The sequence below is a fragment of the Hemitrygon akajei genome, chromosome 13 (genome assembly GCF_048418815.1).
Source record: "Hemitrygon akajei chromosome 13, sHemAka1.3, whole genome shotgun sequence".
Taxonomy (NCBI): Eukaryota; Metazoa; Chordata; class Chondrichthyes; order Myliobatiformes; family Dasyatidae; genus Hemitrygon; species Hemitrygon akajei.
This window is the reverse complement of record NC_133136.1, coordinates 43946328-43960781: the sequence shown is the minus strand read 5'-3', so window position 1 is coordinate 43960781 and position 14454 is coordinate 43946328. Positions and strand designations below refer to the sequence as shown.

At 40.8% G+C, this 14454-nt stretch overlaps 1 protein-coding gene across 5 annotated transcripts in view; it reads right to left on the bottom strand.

The window, feature by feature from the left end:
- The window catches only part of LOC140737825 (zinc finger SWIM domain-containing protein 6), a 176195-nt gene that overhangs the window by 20386 nt on the left and 141355 nt on the right, over positions 1-14454 (bottom strand). For all 5 annotated transcript variants that reach the window (XM_073064503.1, XM_073064501.1, XM_073064505.1 and 2 more), the window contains exons 9-10: positions 9146-9406; positions 7530-7665 (exon numbers count right to left, since the gene is read on the bottom strand). In XM_073064503.1, coding sequence (XP_072920604.1) covers positions 7530-7665; positions 9146-9406 — 397 coding nt within the window. The remainder of the gene's footprint in view (positions 1-7529; positions 7666-9145; positions 9407-14454) is intronic.

The following is a 14454-nucleotide window of genomic DNA, read 5'->3' as shown; positions in this document are numbered from 1 at the left end:
TCATTTTTTTAAAAACATTTCTTTTCCTTCAATTAGTAGCTTTAAACTTAAATACCTCCTATGCAGTTCTATGCATTTCAGACACACATCCAGAAAGGTCGAGAAAGAAATCTCAGGATTAGTTGATCTAGCCAAAAAAATAGTTCAAGTATATGCAGAGAGAGCTGGTTGGAGGTTCCCAGCATTGGGTCCCCATTGCAGGGGTGTATCAATCCAAGAATCTGCCCCAGCAGCTTTTACAAAAAGAGGACAGCACTTAGAAAATAAAAATAAAACATCACAATCAGATTTGAACTCTGGGTTTGTCCCTAATGAACTGCTTGTTGATGATCATACCCCAGGCCTGGCCAGCATCAAGTGTGGTCTGAAAAAATTCCCCAACAGAATGGTGGAACATTTGAGACCACAGAGCCTAAAATTTGTTTAATTCCACCCACATGCTACTTGTAACCTCGAATTATAACCTTCAATGACCATTGTCAGAAGGGTGGGAGGGTACTATCACTCGCAACAGAACAGAAATGCAGCAACCCTGTTTTGATTCTGGTTAGCAGCACATTTTTCATCAACCACTTCTACTTTTTAGATTCAAACAATTCTTTTCCTAAACAAATGCACAATACAAATTTTCTTCCTTGTTTTTGGAGTTTAGATGCAGAACTCCCTCCTCTGACCTGCTGAGGATTTTTCATCTGTGCACAGTTGAATGTAGTTTCATCCTTTATATGCAAAGTGAAATTATTGTGTCAAATTAATTTCACCTTGCTTATAAAGGATAATGTGGTGCTTAGACCCTTTGAAACTACTTTCTAGAAACTTTATCTTTTTGACTGTAGGCAAAACTGCGGGGTTAAGCAATGGTGTTAATTTCTTTTTACCAATTTGTCGATTTCAGAAAACTTGGGAGGAAACAAAATATAGAAGCACTAGACAAAAATATAATTAAGTACAAAACCTATAATATACTACTGAATGAATAAAAATTCCTGATGGTATTTACAAAAACAAAAATGCAGTATAGCAATTTGCAGCCCTCCACTTAATATACTTGAGACCAATTATTGTTCAAAATTTTCTCCTAACTTTCACTGGTATGAAAGTTAATTGATACCAAGGTCAGGATATGGCACAACTGCAATAAAAAAAGCTCCAGAAAGTGTGTCAACAGTTTCCAAGCATTTCATTTTTACACAAGACAGCTTGACAGCAGTAAGAAATTCTACAATTCATGCATCTTTGATGGATTGCTTCCACTATTCATACTCATCTCTAAACACATTTAAGTTTTCATTTTAAATTTCTTTCTAAAAATATGCAAATGGTCAATAATATTAATAGATTTAGTTTGACTAAAATTAAAAAACGTACAATTGTATACTTCTGAACAGTCTGATTTATTACTGTTCAAGTCCTCTCATCAAAGACCACCACCGTTTAATTTGCAGTTAAGCTATTTTCACAAGTGACATTCAGCAGAAAAATGCTCTGAACTTTAAAATGCACATCTGGATTCAAATAAAAGGACATTTAAAAAAAATAGTAAAAGCAGCTATTGCCATCAGTACAGTCCAACAACCTTTTGGTTTCTGATTTAAATAAAATCCAATGTAGCTCTAGCTTAAATCCAACCAGATGTTGCAAGAACACCATCATTTCAGATTCAGGAGTGGCTTCGTTTTAAATTACTTAGACACAGGCTTTATTGGTAAATATTTAAACATTTGTCCTTTCTTTACAACCCTAATGCATTGGATAAGGACTGCTGATAAAAATTAAAATCACTGATGTAAGATTTTATTATGATAACAATAATGGCACCTACCATTCAATGTAAAGCAAGAAGTACAGTATTCAATTAAAATGACCCCTTATAGGTGTTGTCAACAAAGACAACATGATTACAAACAACATACAAGTTGACAATATGGGGAAATCCTGTTAAAAATATTTGTTGAATGGGAAGGGGGAGGGGGTGGTTTCTACCACAATGGAAACTGTCAACAAGCCGGGGGGGAGGGAAGAAATCCTGTGCAAATGAATCGCCATGACAGGCCAAACAGCCCCCACCTGTGCTGCAGCAATCATATTAGTCTACAACGCTGTAACTTAGGCAGGTGCCGTCTAGTCAGAATAGCCCTTACCATCGATAAGATGGTGGTGAGGTCAGATGCAGTGACTCCTATAGTGTTAGCCAAAGGTGTTATTGTCTTTTAAACATTTTTTTATGATCGCAATACCTTGCTGGACATTAAGTACAGTAGGTCAGCGAGTTGTGTGTTGGCAGAGAAACTGAAGGAACTGGACTGTGATGCTGCCTGCTACAGGGTGGCGTCAGTGAACCGAGGTGGTGTGCGGCCTAACCACAAGTGATCATCTTAAGTGCTTGTCTTGTGATCACAAGATCCTGTTAGATACTGGTGGCATGGAACACCACCGGTCCGATTCATTGGTTTAGTGGCGAATGGTGGGGGAGCTGCAGGTCATTGGTCGTAGCAAGGACCAGGCCGCAAGCCGCAGTGTCACCTGTTTGCAGCCACCTGGGGGGGAGGCGTTGGCCTCGAGCGCTCCACCAGAGTGTCGGGGGCGGCGTGGCGTGGCATTCATGCTGGAGTCAGTTCTGGCCCCCCAGTGTTCATGCAGAATACAAGCTGTATTGTGCTCACCTGTAGACCACTACAACAGTCTTGGACTATTTTTATTGTGTGACTGTATTTTGCTGCTACGTTATATGTGCCTTGTGCTGTAGGACTGTTGGTATTGTGTTTTGCAGCTGGGCCCCGGAGTAACATTGTTTCATCTGGCTGCATTCATGTAAAGTTGAATGGCAATTAAACTTGAACTTGGAGCTTTTTCAGATCCCCTTCACAAATATCCAACCACTTATCCCAAGATCACTTGTACAGGTAACAGGTCAGAGGCTGAACTAAATACAGGTGATGTTAGACTAATTTCTTGTAGCCATCTCCCTCCAATCACACTCTGCACTGTTCATGCCTTCAGACGTTTTGTATGTCCTCCATCCACAATAAAGCTATTAATGGGATCAGTCCTCTGCCAACACCTCAATATCTAATGGCATTCAGTCCAATCAGATTCAGATTCAGTTTATTGTCATTTAAAAACCACAAATGCAATGCAGTTAAAAAATGAGAACGTTCCTCCAGAATGATATCACAAAAGCACATGACAAAACAGACTACACCAGAAAATCCACATAACGTTTGACAATCCCCAAATCCAGAGTCCAGAGAGGCTGCTGCGTATTAATATCGCGCTACCGTCTTAGCGCGTTCCCCAGAAAGGAGCTCCAACTCCACCAGACAAAACAAGACCAAAATCTAAAGCTACAAGACCTGCACAAAACCACAAAGTTACAACATATAGTTACAACAGTGCAAACAATACCATAATTTGATTAAAAAAAAACAGACCATGTGCCTATGGTCATTTTCTTGATTGGCAAATAATAACAGAAATGCCAGACGGATGTGTGCCGTGGCCTCAGCTGCTAACACAAAGATTGCACCTTCCTTTACAATTTATTAATCCATCAACGTGCTCGCAAAGGGATACTAAAAGGCTAAATGAAGGGCCAAGATATCAAAGTTCAATTTGGGAAAATGTGAAGATACCCACTTCAGAAGAAACTTGAAAGTGAAAATCATTCAAATCAAGTTCAAGGTTAATTGCCATTCAATAATACATGAATACCCAGGCCAAGGTGCAAAACACAGCATCAACAGTCATACACAGTACAAGGCACACTAGTACATATAAAAATGCAGCAAAATACAGTCACGCACAAAAAAAGTCGAAAGCCCCCAGCCCATGAATGTTGCAGCAGTCTGCAGTTGAACATAATATATCCTCTTCTGCTGAGCGAACACTGGAGAGCAGTGCTGACTTCAGCATGGACAAGATATCACACCACCTCCGACTCAGACACTTCTCTCCTGGGCAGCTGCAAATAGGCAACACCTTGTTGGAAGTCTAGTCCCTGCTATGACCGAGGTCATGCAGCTCCCTTGCCTCTGCACTGCCATTCACCAATAAAACAATGAACTGTACTTGCGGCGTTCCACATTACCAGTGTCCGACCGGGACTTGCAATCACAAGATGAATGTCTAAGATGATCACTTGCTGTTAGACTGCCTGAAGTGGGTGTGCATCGACTCCTCTCAGTTTCTCTACCCCCTTGCTGTGGGGGTAGACCTTAATGTCCAGCAGGGTCTTGCGATCATAAACAAAGACGCTTAAAAAAGACAGTATCACCTTTGGTTAGCCCTGTGTCCAAACGCGCCAACATCTCACTGGAAGTTGATGAAGGTTACAGCTACAAAATGTTGTAGTACAAAAGGAGCTGTGATTCTACAATGCCAAACAAGAAATTAGCACGTCAGCACAGTGAATATTTGGAAGGCTAATAGAATCCTGGCTTTGATTGCAGGAGGAATGAATCAGGAAGTTTTGGTGCAACTTTACGGGGTGAAAATGCACCTGAAATTCCATGTAGTTTCCATATTTATGGAATAATATATTTGCATTGGAGGCAGAGAAATTTCACTACATTGATTCCTGGGATGAAAGGGTTGGCACATGTTGAAAGATTAAGCAGGCTGGGCTTGTTATGATTTTGCACTATGTTTCCCTGCACTGCACTTCCCTGTAGTGGTACCAATACTCATTTGAACTTAGAAGAATGAAAAGTGATCTTAAACAAACATTTAAAATCCTAAGGTCAAAGACCCTGAATCTTGGGGTCTTAATCACAAGATTAAGTCCCCGAGATTCCGAGGTGGTTTGAAAGGGTGATTGCCAAGAGGAAGTATTAAATCTGGAAGCTAAGATCTAGAAAAAGGGGCTGCCCATATTCAGAGCCGAGTAGCGAGATTTCTCTTTACGGGTCATGAGCCATTTACATTGTCTACCCCAGAGAACTGTAGAGCCACAGTCAATATCTTTAGTGCAGAGGCATTTCACCTACAAAAGGAGTTGGGGGACATAGATAGATAGATAGATAGATACTTTATTCATCCCCATGGGGAAATTCAACTTTTTTTCCAATGTCCCATACACTTGTTGTAGCAAAACTAATTACATACAATACTTAACTCAGTAAAAAATATGATATGCATCTAAATCACTATCTCAAAAAGCATTAATAATAGCTTTTAAAAAGTTCTTAAGTCCTGGCGGTAGAATTGTAAAGCCTAATGGCATTGGGGAGTATTGACCTCTTCATCCTGTCTGAGGAGCATTGCATCGATAGTAACCTGTCGCTGAAACTGCTTCTCTGTCTCTGGATGGTGCTATGTAGAGGATGTTCAGAGTTTTCCATAATTGACCGTAGCCTACTCAGCGCCCTTCGCTCAGCTACCGATGTTAAACTCTCCAGTTCTTTGCCCACGACAGAGCCCGCCTTCCTTACCAGCTTATTAAGACGTGAGGCGTCCCTCTTCTTAATGCTTCCTCCCCAACACGCCACCACAAAGAAGAGGGCGCTCTCCACAACTGACCTATAGAACATCGTCAGCATCTCACTACAGACATTGAATGACGCCAACCTTCTAAGGAAGTACAGTCGACTCTGTGCCTTCCTGCACAAGGCATCTGTGTTGGCAGTCCAGTCTAGCTTCTCGTCTAACTGTACTCCCAGATACTTGTAGGTCTTAACCTGCTCCACACATTCTCCATTAATGATCACTGGCTCCATATGTAAAGAGACCATTTGACAAGGTGCCATACAAGAGGCACAAATGTAAATTAAGAGCCCAAGGCACTGAAGGAAGTGTTTTAGCATGGATTGAAATCCAGCAGTTACACGAAAACAGAGTTGGAATAAACCGGCCATTTCCAAGCTGGATAGATGCAACTAATGGTGTTCTCCAGGTGTTCGTTCTTGGCCCGCAATTGTTCACTATTTGCATTAATGACCCAGAGGAAGGTTTAAGTTTGCTAATGGTATGAAAATAGGTGAAGGGCATGCTGTAATGAGGAAGCTGAGATTCTGCAACAGGACAAAAACAGATTGAGTGACTGGACAAAAACGTGGCAAACAGACTTTAATGACAGGAAGCGCGAGGTCACACACCTCTGGAAGAGGAGTCAAAAGCCTGAAAAGTGATTGAAGTACAAAGGGATCAAGATGTTCTAGAGCAGGAATCATGAAATGTTAGCAGGCAGGTTCAAAAAAGTAGTTAAGGCTAAGAACATTTTGGCTTTTGTTGAGAAGGCATTGGATTTTAAGAACAGGGTGCTGGTCAGGCCACATCTGGAACACTGCACAGGTTTGGTTTTGTTACCTATAAAAAGAACAAGAAGAAAAAAAAGAAAGAGGATTTCTCAAGTCCCGAGATTCACACAGCCAATTCCTGGGGACGAGAAGATTCTCCTATCAAAAGCAGATGGATAGTTTGGGCCTTTGGTCCATAGATCTTATTAGATACAAAGATAATCAAGAGAAAATCTGGAGCATAGGAAAAGGAAGCAACACTTCTATGTCCAAATGGAGAACCAATAATTTATGTTACTTCACTGTCTTTCTGTGGCTTATCTCCTCATTGTACCATGTGTACAAAATGCTGGTAATAGGTCACATCTTTAAGAGCAGAAGCATGTGAAAATGGCTGATGCACACTGGATGATATTGCTGGATACCCATCTAACCTGACAGAAACATCCAATATGCTGAAGGGTTTTGCGTCTGGAAGTATAAAAACAACTTTACTGTGGCCACTAATAATCACTAGCAATAATCTAATATGCATAATAAAGCTCTTCTCGATAAATTGCATGCAAAAACTGTGTGCAAGAACATCCATTTCCTAAACAAATGATTCAATGAAGTAATGTCTGAATTTGAAACATTTCCACACACCAAGATTAAATTACTCAGTGTATAATTCCAAAGGTACACTAGTTTCCTTAGCTGGCGTCTTACTGTTGTCCTGGGACTCAAAAACTTCTCATTTACCTGCTCCAATATTCTAATGCAGCAGGTGAACATTTCAGTAATATGCATTTTAACTCTTTTCTGCTGCATAATCATTTCACAAATAAAGCAAACATTTCACCAGGTTGACCATAAATGACAGTCTGTCAATGCCATTAAATAACCTACGTCTAAATGATGGTTAGTCAAGAGGAGGGGCAGGAGTGGAAACGAAGGCAATTATAACCACGGCCATCCTGAGGTTTAGTTCAAATCTATTACAGCATATTTATTATTCACACATTCACTAAAATCTCATTTTCAGACATCATGAATAATTTAGTAAGATTTCAGTTAAAGTCAGTTTGTCATTAAATACTCTAAAACTGCCGACAATCTAACTCCACCACAACCAGATTCTGTAGCTCTGCAAAGCCGACAGACAGATTGGATGTCTGAGATGCAAGAACAGCATTCTCTTTACTGCAGCCATTCATTGGACTGAGATGTGGATGCACAAGCTGATCTTTAAGATTACTAATTAAGCAAACGTGCTAGCAATGCAAAAAAAAGTCTGCAGCAATGACCGGTACTCACCGCATCGCTCTCAGTGCAATCTTGTATGCCAACTCAGCATCATGAGGTAGGAGAGACGTAAAGAGATACTTAGCGAAGGTGTGCATTGGAACACTCTCTCTGTAGATTATTTCACCCAGACCACTGTAAGGCCCACCTGAGGAAAAAGGCAAATATTAGCCCAAAAATAAAATGCAATCTACATACACTAATCCAACCATTTCTACAGCTGTACGCATTTAAAGTGTCAGATCATCTTTGGGAGGGTATTTCAAAACACTTGGGAATTGAGTGAAGGTTAATGAGGCTGCAGCCTATGCATCTAAGGTTATGACTTGAAAATAGAGTTGGTCAGTAATTGAGCAGGTTAAGAGGGAGAGACGAGATCTTGTACTCTGCTAAATCAACCTGATCTCCATTTCAACAAATATTTTCCAAAAAGGGAAAATATATAGATTACATTTCCACCCCCAATATTATTGCCTATATTGAACACCAAGTCAGCATCAAGAGCATATTCCATCTCAAAAGTTACTTTAGAAACCAGAAAGACTAACAGGTAAATGCTGTACTGAGAAAGTGCAGGACTGATAAAGATGCCATCTTTCAGGCAAGATGTAACCTGCGATTTTTAATACTATATATCCATAAACGACTCCAAAAGCATTAGTTTAAGAAGATTTTTCCCTGGCTCCTCAGCCAATGTTTATTCCTCATCTGAAGTTTTAAAATAATTAACTGGTCATCATCTCTATATAGGTTGTAGAACTCAGTGAACAAATTGTCTGTCACATTTCTAACATTATAACTTCAAAAAGAAATCACACTTAAATGTGAAGTCTTTTAAGAATTCATCAGGTTGTATGAAGTATTATATTAAAAGGCAAGTTGTTTTGTTATTGGTATTCACATACAGTTTCTAAAATGCTGTACTATTGAACATTCCATTCTCCCACCACTATTGCTCAGGGATGCATGGGGGCTTCGTCATAACATCTACCAGGTATATGGGAAATGATTGTTGCTGGTAGGAAGTCTGGGAGTTGGTGGAGGGGTTGCTCTTCATTAACATTCTCCATTGACTGAGACACAGCAGGTTACAGGTCCTGTCTTACATTGACAACAGTGTTTGCTAGATCACATGCATGCACCTAATATCACTGTATGTCAAATCTATTTATTTCTGGAAAATAGAAACAGGAAAAGTTTTAGATAAAGTTTGGACTATACATGAGGATATTGACACTTGTACTAGCTAATAACCAAGTACCAGCTCATCTCCCCAGTTCTGAAAAATTGTTTATAAATTAATTCCTTTCCAAAAGGGAATGTATAATATGTTAAAAGCTAAAACTGCACACTCCCTTTCTTGTGGGTTAGAGAAAACCATGTTTTTAAGATTATTTAAAAGGATATCACTTGTTTACATTTAAGGCTGTAATAATCAGGATATGCTAAGACATTAGAAAGGAAAGGTGTGTTTGTTTCTACAATTTGCCCAGCAACATTCCCAGTCTTTGCATTGGCAGCAAGCTCCAGTACAAAGGTAGACTGGCAGGTAGATTAAAGTACAACATTAAGTACACAGAAAGCAAAGAAGCAACCCATAAAGGCAATTTCAGCCTGGTTAAACTTACCTTCTAGTAGGAAGACAGCTTGTTTGCGAAAAATTTTCACCAACATGTCATCTAATTCTATCTCCTGAAGCTTTGCAATCAGTTGTTCCTCATTGCGACACACTTTCTCCTGTGCATACAAACCATCAGGCATTATCCGCTGCTGGCCTAATCCAATCAGGGCTATTTCAACAGCTAATGTTAAATAAGATTCCCCATCTTCCAGGAACTTGTGCGCTGGTAGATGTTGATACTCAAGCAACTTCAGCTGCCCCATTGTTTCTGCGAAAATAAAACCAGGGCCATACATAAATGCATTATGTTTTTTGTATGTGAAACAATATTCATTTAAAATACAGCTGTAACAAATTTTTGAAATATGAAACCAAACTATAGTTGTAATGAGGAAACTCATTTCGGCAAACTTGCTGTCCCTGGGATCATAACTCTGCATTATTAAGCACCTCCAGCGGTCAAGGAAATAAACACAGCCACTGTATGTTCAATTTTGAAAGCTCTAGCCTGCATACATATTTGTGAAGTGCAGTTTAAAAGGAAATGTAGAGGACACATTATAGGAAGGACATGGTTGTACTGGAGGTGCAGAGGAATGCAGAGAAACACAAGAAGCTGTACAGAGACGTGCACGCAGCCCAGTCCAAGAACACAAACCTTCCCCATCAACAGATGTATAAGATGACAGAGATGCATTGATCATGTGGATAGTCAGAGGCTTTTTCCCAGGGCTGAAATGGTTGCTACAAGAAGACACAGGTTTAAGGTGCTGGGGAATAGGTACAGAGGAGATGTCAGGGGTAAGTTGTTGTTTTTTTAAAAACGCAGAGAGTGGTGAGTGCGTGGAATGGGCTGCTAGCAACGGTGGTGGAGGCGGATATGACGGTCTTTTAAGAGAGTTTTGGATAGGTACACGGAGCTTAGAAAAATAGAGGGCTATGCGTAAGCATAGGTAGGGACATGTTCGGCACAACTTTGTGGGCCGAAGGGCCTGAATTGCTCTGTAGGTTTTCTATATTTCTATTTTCTTTTAAACAGCAAGGAACTCCATCATCAAGATCATGCCCCTTGTCACCAACCAGATCACCTCCTCTTCCCTCCTGCACAGCCATCCATTTTTCCTTTAACTATGTGTCCATCTAAGAGTGTCTCAAATGTTCCAATGTATTTGCTTCCCCCAGCATCCCTGGCAGAGCGTTCCACACACTTACCACTAAGTATAAAAACTTACCACTAAACATCCACCTATACTTTCCTCATTAACCATTTTCACCCTGGGATTCCTTGGGAATGTTTTATGGGATGGGATGTTTCAACTATGGGCAGAGTAGGCAGGCTGGTTTGTCTTCCTTGAAGAGGAGGTGATTGGGTGGATGACAAGGGTCTGGTGCAGTGGAACTGACAGAGGTATTAAAAAAAAGATGAGAGCCATTGGGGATAGACAGGAAGAAACTTCTTCCCGGCATATGAGGAGGAGGTGACTTAGATGGGATCAGTGGACGAATCTTTTCACTCAAAGGGTGGCAGAAGTTTAAAACACACTGCCTTCAGGTAGTGGAGACAGGTGCGTGCACGCGTGCACACACACACACGTGCACGATTTAAGCAGCATCTGGAACTGCACTTGATGAGCTGAGGTGAACTGGCTACAGAGCAAGTGCTGGTAAATGGGATAAGGCATAGGTGCGTACTCGATGGTGACATGAGCATGGCAGGCTGAATAGCCCATTTCTTTACTGTATGATGGTCCAACTTTCATTCATCCAAATAAACCTGCGTACTGCAAGTTAACTTCTTAGAAGCCTTCAGCAGACTGTTTGAAACCAGGAAAAAATGAAAACCGCTTAAGTGAAAACTTCGGTAAGAATTGAAAGAGAACGCTGTAAAACCTTCACAAGAGTATGACCAAAAGACCAGAAATGCATCCACTAAGTTGCCACAAAGAACACCTCATGAAGTCTCCAACCCGCAAATGAATCTATTTATACCCTATGATGGCTAAATTTCAACTTAATGCAAGTTGTTAAGTTATAATCTGCTCCAATTTACAGTGATACTGAGCTTGAAAACTAAGATTGCATGAACTAGGAGCAGGGATACGTTCCTCTTCAGGGAAGCATACTCTTCAGCTCAGCCAGCTGGATCTGAGAGTCATTCCTCGATCAGACCACTAGAGGGATCCCAAAGGGTAAAAACAGCCTCTGACTCAGTCCTTTCCCAGCAACAGTGCAACATGATAGGAATCAGGGGGAAAAAAATCTGTTTTAAAGATCAACCTACGGACCAGATTAATCCTTCCCACTGAACGACATACATTACTGCTTCTCCCATCACCAATCCCCAACCCCCACCCATATGACCCCCAGAAGGCCTGTTTAAAAATAGCTCCTGCCAAGTCCTTTCATTAACAGCAGCCCTTTCACACAACAGTGACTACATTTCAAAAGTACTTTGTTAGTTGTAAAGCACTTTGGGGCATTCTGAGCCAATGCAAGCTGCTATATAAACATAAGTCCTTCTCTGTTAATTTTGCAGGTTAGAAACACTGAGGACCATAAGCACAGACTGCACTGTGGACAACCTGATTGCAGTCAACAGTATGAAACTGGAAATCGAACAAGAATGGGAATTCAAAACAGCAAGGCAAGGAAGTATCCCTTCGAACCTTTTACATGCCTAAGAATTTTAAATCAGAAAACCTTTATTTACCAATTTGAACTAGGTAAGTAATCTAACCAATTAATGTTTAAAATAATTAACTCAAAATTGCCAGGAGTCAGCTGACAGTAGAAAAGACAACCACCACCACCACCCCTCACAACATCTGCTGCGTTTTTTAACAACTTCAGCTCATTGCTACTGAGTCAGAATCAGAGGGACAGTGCAGGGAAGGAGATTTAAATTGCTTCCAAGGATACTTCAGTACTTGGGCATTATAACTGGAGGAAAAGGCCTGGCTTAGCTAATGTTTTAGATATAGTTAATGGTTGGGACGGGAAGACACGACTGCAACCCAGCCAGTTCCAGGCACTAGATATGTATCGGGGAGGCCAATACTGCCTCCTGAGCTAGTGAGCTTGAGGCAGAGTGGATGAAAACAAAAATGGCTGGAAAAACAGGATATGGCCCTGGGGTTGGGATGTTCTGTGCAATGCCATATGCTCGTTGTTGTGGATCTATTGTCAAATGAGCATAACCTGTTCTTTGTACTTGATTATTAAGAGTGTCAAATGTTACAGGAAGGAGGCAGGAGAATGGGGTTGAGAGGGAAATAAATTATCCAGAATTTGACTTGAATGGCCTAATTCTGCCATTTAGACTACAATATTGTGCTGACTTTTTAAAACCTACTCCAAAATCAATCTAACCTTCCCAATAGCCCTCCAGTTTTCTTTCATCCACGTGCTTATCCAAGAGTCTCTCAAAATGTCTCTAATGTATCTTCCTCAACCATAACATGCATCAGTACATTCCATGCACTCACCACTGTAAAAAAAATCCTATCTCTGACATCCTCCCATACTTTCCTCTAATCACCTTAAAATTATGTCCTTTCACATTAACCACTACCACCACAGGGGTGGGGTGGCGGAGAGGGTCAGCATTGGCTGTCCACTTGTCCACTCCAACAATGCCTCTCATCCTTTCATCCTCCTTCACTCCAAAAAGCCTTAGCTCACTCAACCATTAAGACACTCTCTCTAATTGAGTCAGCATCCTGGTAAATTCCCTCTGCACCCTCTCCAAACATCTACATCCTTCTTGTAATGAGGGGACCAGAACAGTACACAATATTCTAAATGTAGTCTGAGCAGAGTTTTATAGAGCTGCAACATTACCTCACAGTTCTTGAACTCAATCCCCCAAGAAATGGAGGCCAACATGGCACACGCCTTTGTAACCACCTTAACAATTTGTACAGCAATTCTGAGAAAAGTATGAACTTAGACACCAAAATCCTTCTGTTCCTCTACACTGCTTAGAATACTGCCACTAACCTTGTACTCTGCCTACAAATTCGACCAAAGTACCAATGCACACTTCTCCAGGTTGAATCTCCACTTCTCAGCCAAACTCTGCATCCTACCTGTGTCCCATTGTAATAGACAACCTTCTAAACTATCCACATTAACAACCTTTGACATTTGCAGACTTACTAATCCACCCTTCCACTTCCTCAAAGTATCATAAAGAGCAGGGATCCAGGAACAGATCCCAGCAGACCACCACTAGTCACCAATCTCCTGGCAGAATATGCTCCAGCTACTACTATCATCTGACTATTTTGGGCAAGCCAGTTCTGAATCCATGGCTCCAAGTTTCCCTGGATCCCATACCTCCTGATTTTCTGAATGGGCCTACCATGGGGAACCTTTTTGAATGCCTTAGTAAAAACCATATACAACACATCCATTGCTCGAACTTCAAATTGTTTTGTAAATTTCTCAAACAAGTCAATCAGGGTCACGAGGCATGACCTGACCCTTATAAAGCCATACTGACCATCCCCAATCAGACAACGCTTCTTCAAATGCTTGTAAATCTTTTCTCTAAGGATCCTCCCCAATAGTTTGTCCACCACTGATCTATAATTCTCAGGGTTATCTCTATTGCCTTTCTTGAACAATCAAACGATGTCTGCCATCCTCCAATCTTCTGGTACTACTCTTGTGGCCAGTGAGCACAAAGATAATTACCAAAGGCTCAGAAATCTCTTCCCTCGCTTCCTGTAGTAACTTGGGGTATAACCTGTCCACCTCCAAGGAATTCTATACAAAAGTTTTTCCAAGATTTCCAGCACATCCTCTTTCTTTACCTCAATTTGTTTCAACATATACGACTGTCCTATGCTGTCCTTAGATTTGTCAACATTTCTTTCACTGGCGAATATAGAAGAAAAGTATTGAAGGACCTTCCCTACCTCCTCCAACTCCAGGCACACTTCCTCTTTTATTCATAATCACTCCTACCCTCGCGAATGTTCTTCAAGGACATGTAGAATGCCTTGGGGTTTTTCTTAATCCTACTCACTATGGCCTTTTCATGCCCATTTCTAGTTCTCCTAAGTGTCAAGAAGGTGGTCCAGACTGTTCCCTGACCTGTACCGGAGTTAATAACATCTACTCTTAACTGAAGTAGATCTTGAAAGTGGTAGGGAAGGATCTAGTTGGTGATCCACATTAAAAAAAAACCCACTGTTAATTCTCAAACTAGCAATGACATTTTGCTGGAAGTCTGTTCACATGAGCAATTAAAAATAGAACTACAAGGTAGTAATGTTTTAAATCAATCGTATTTAAATTTTTTACTGGAGT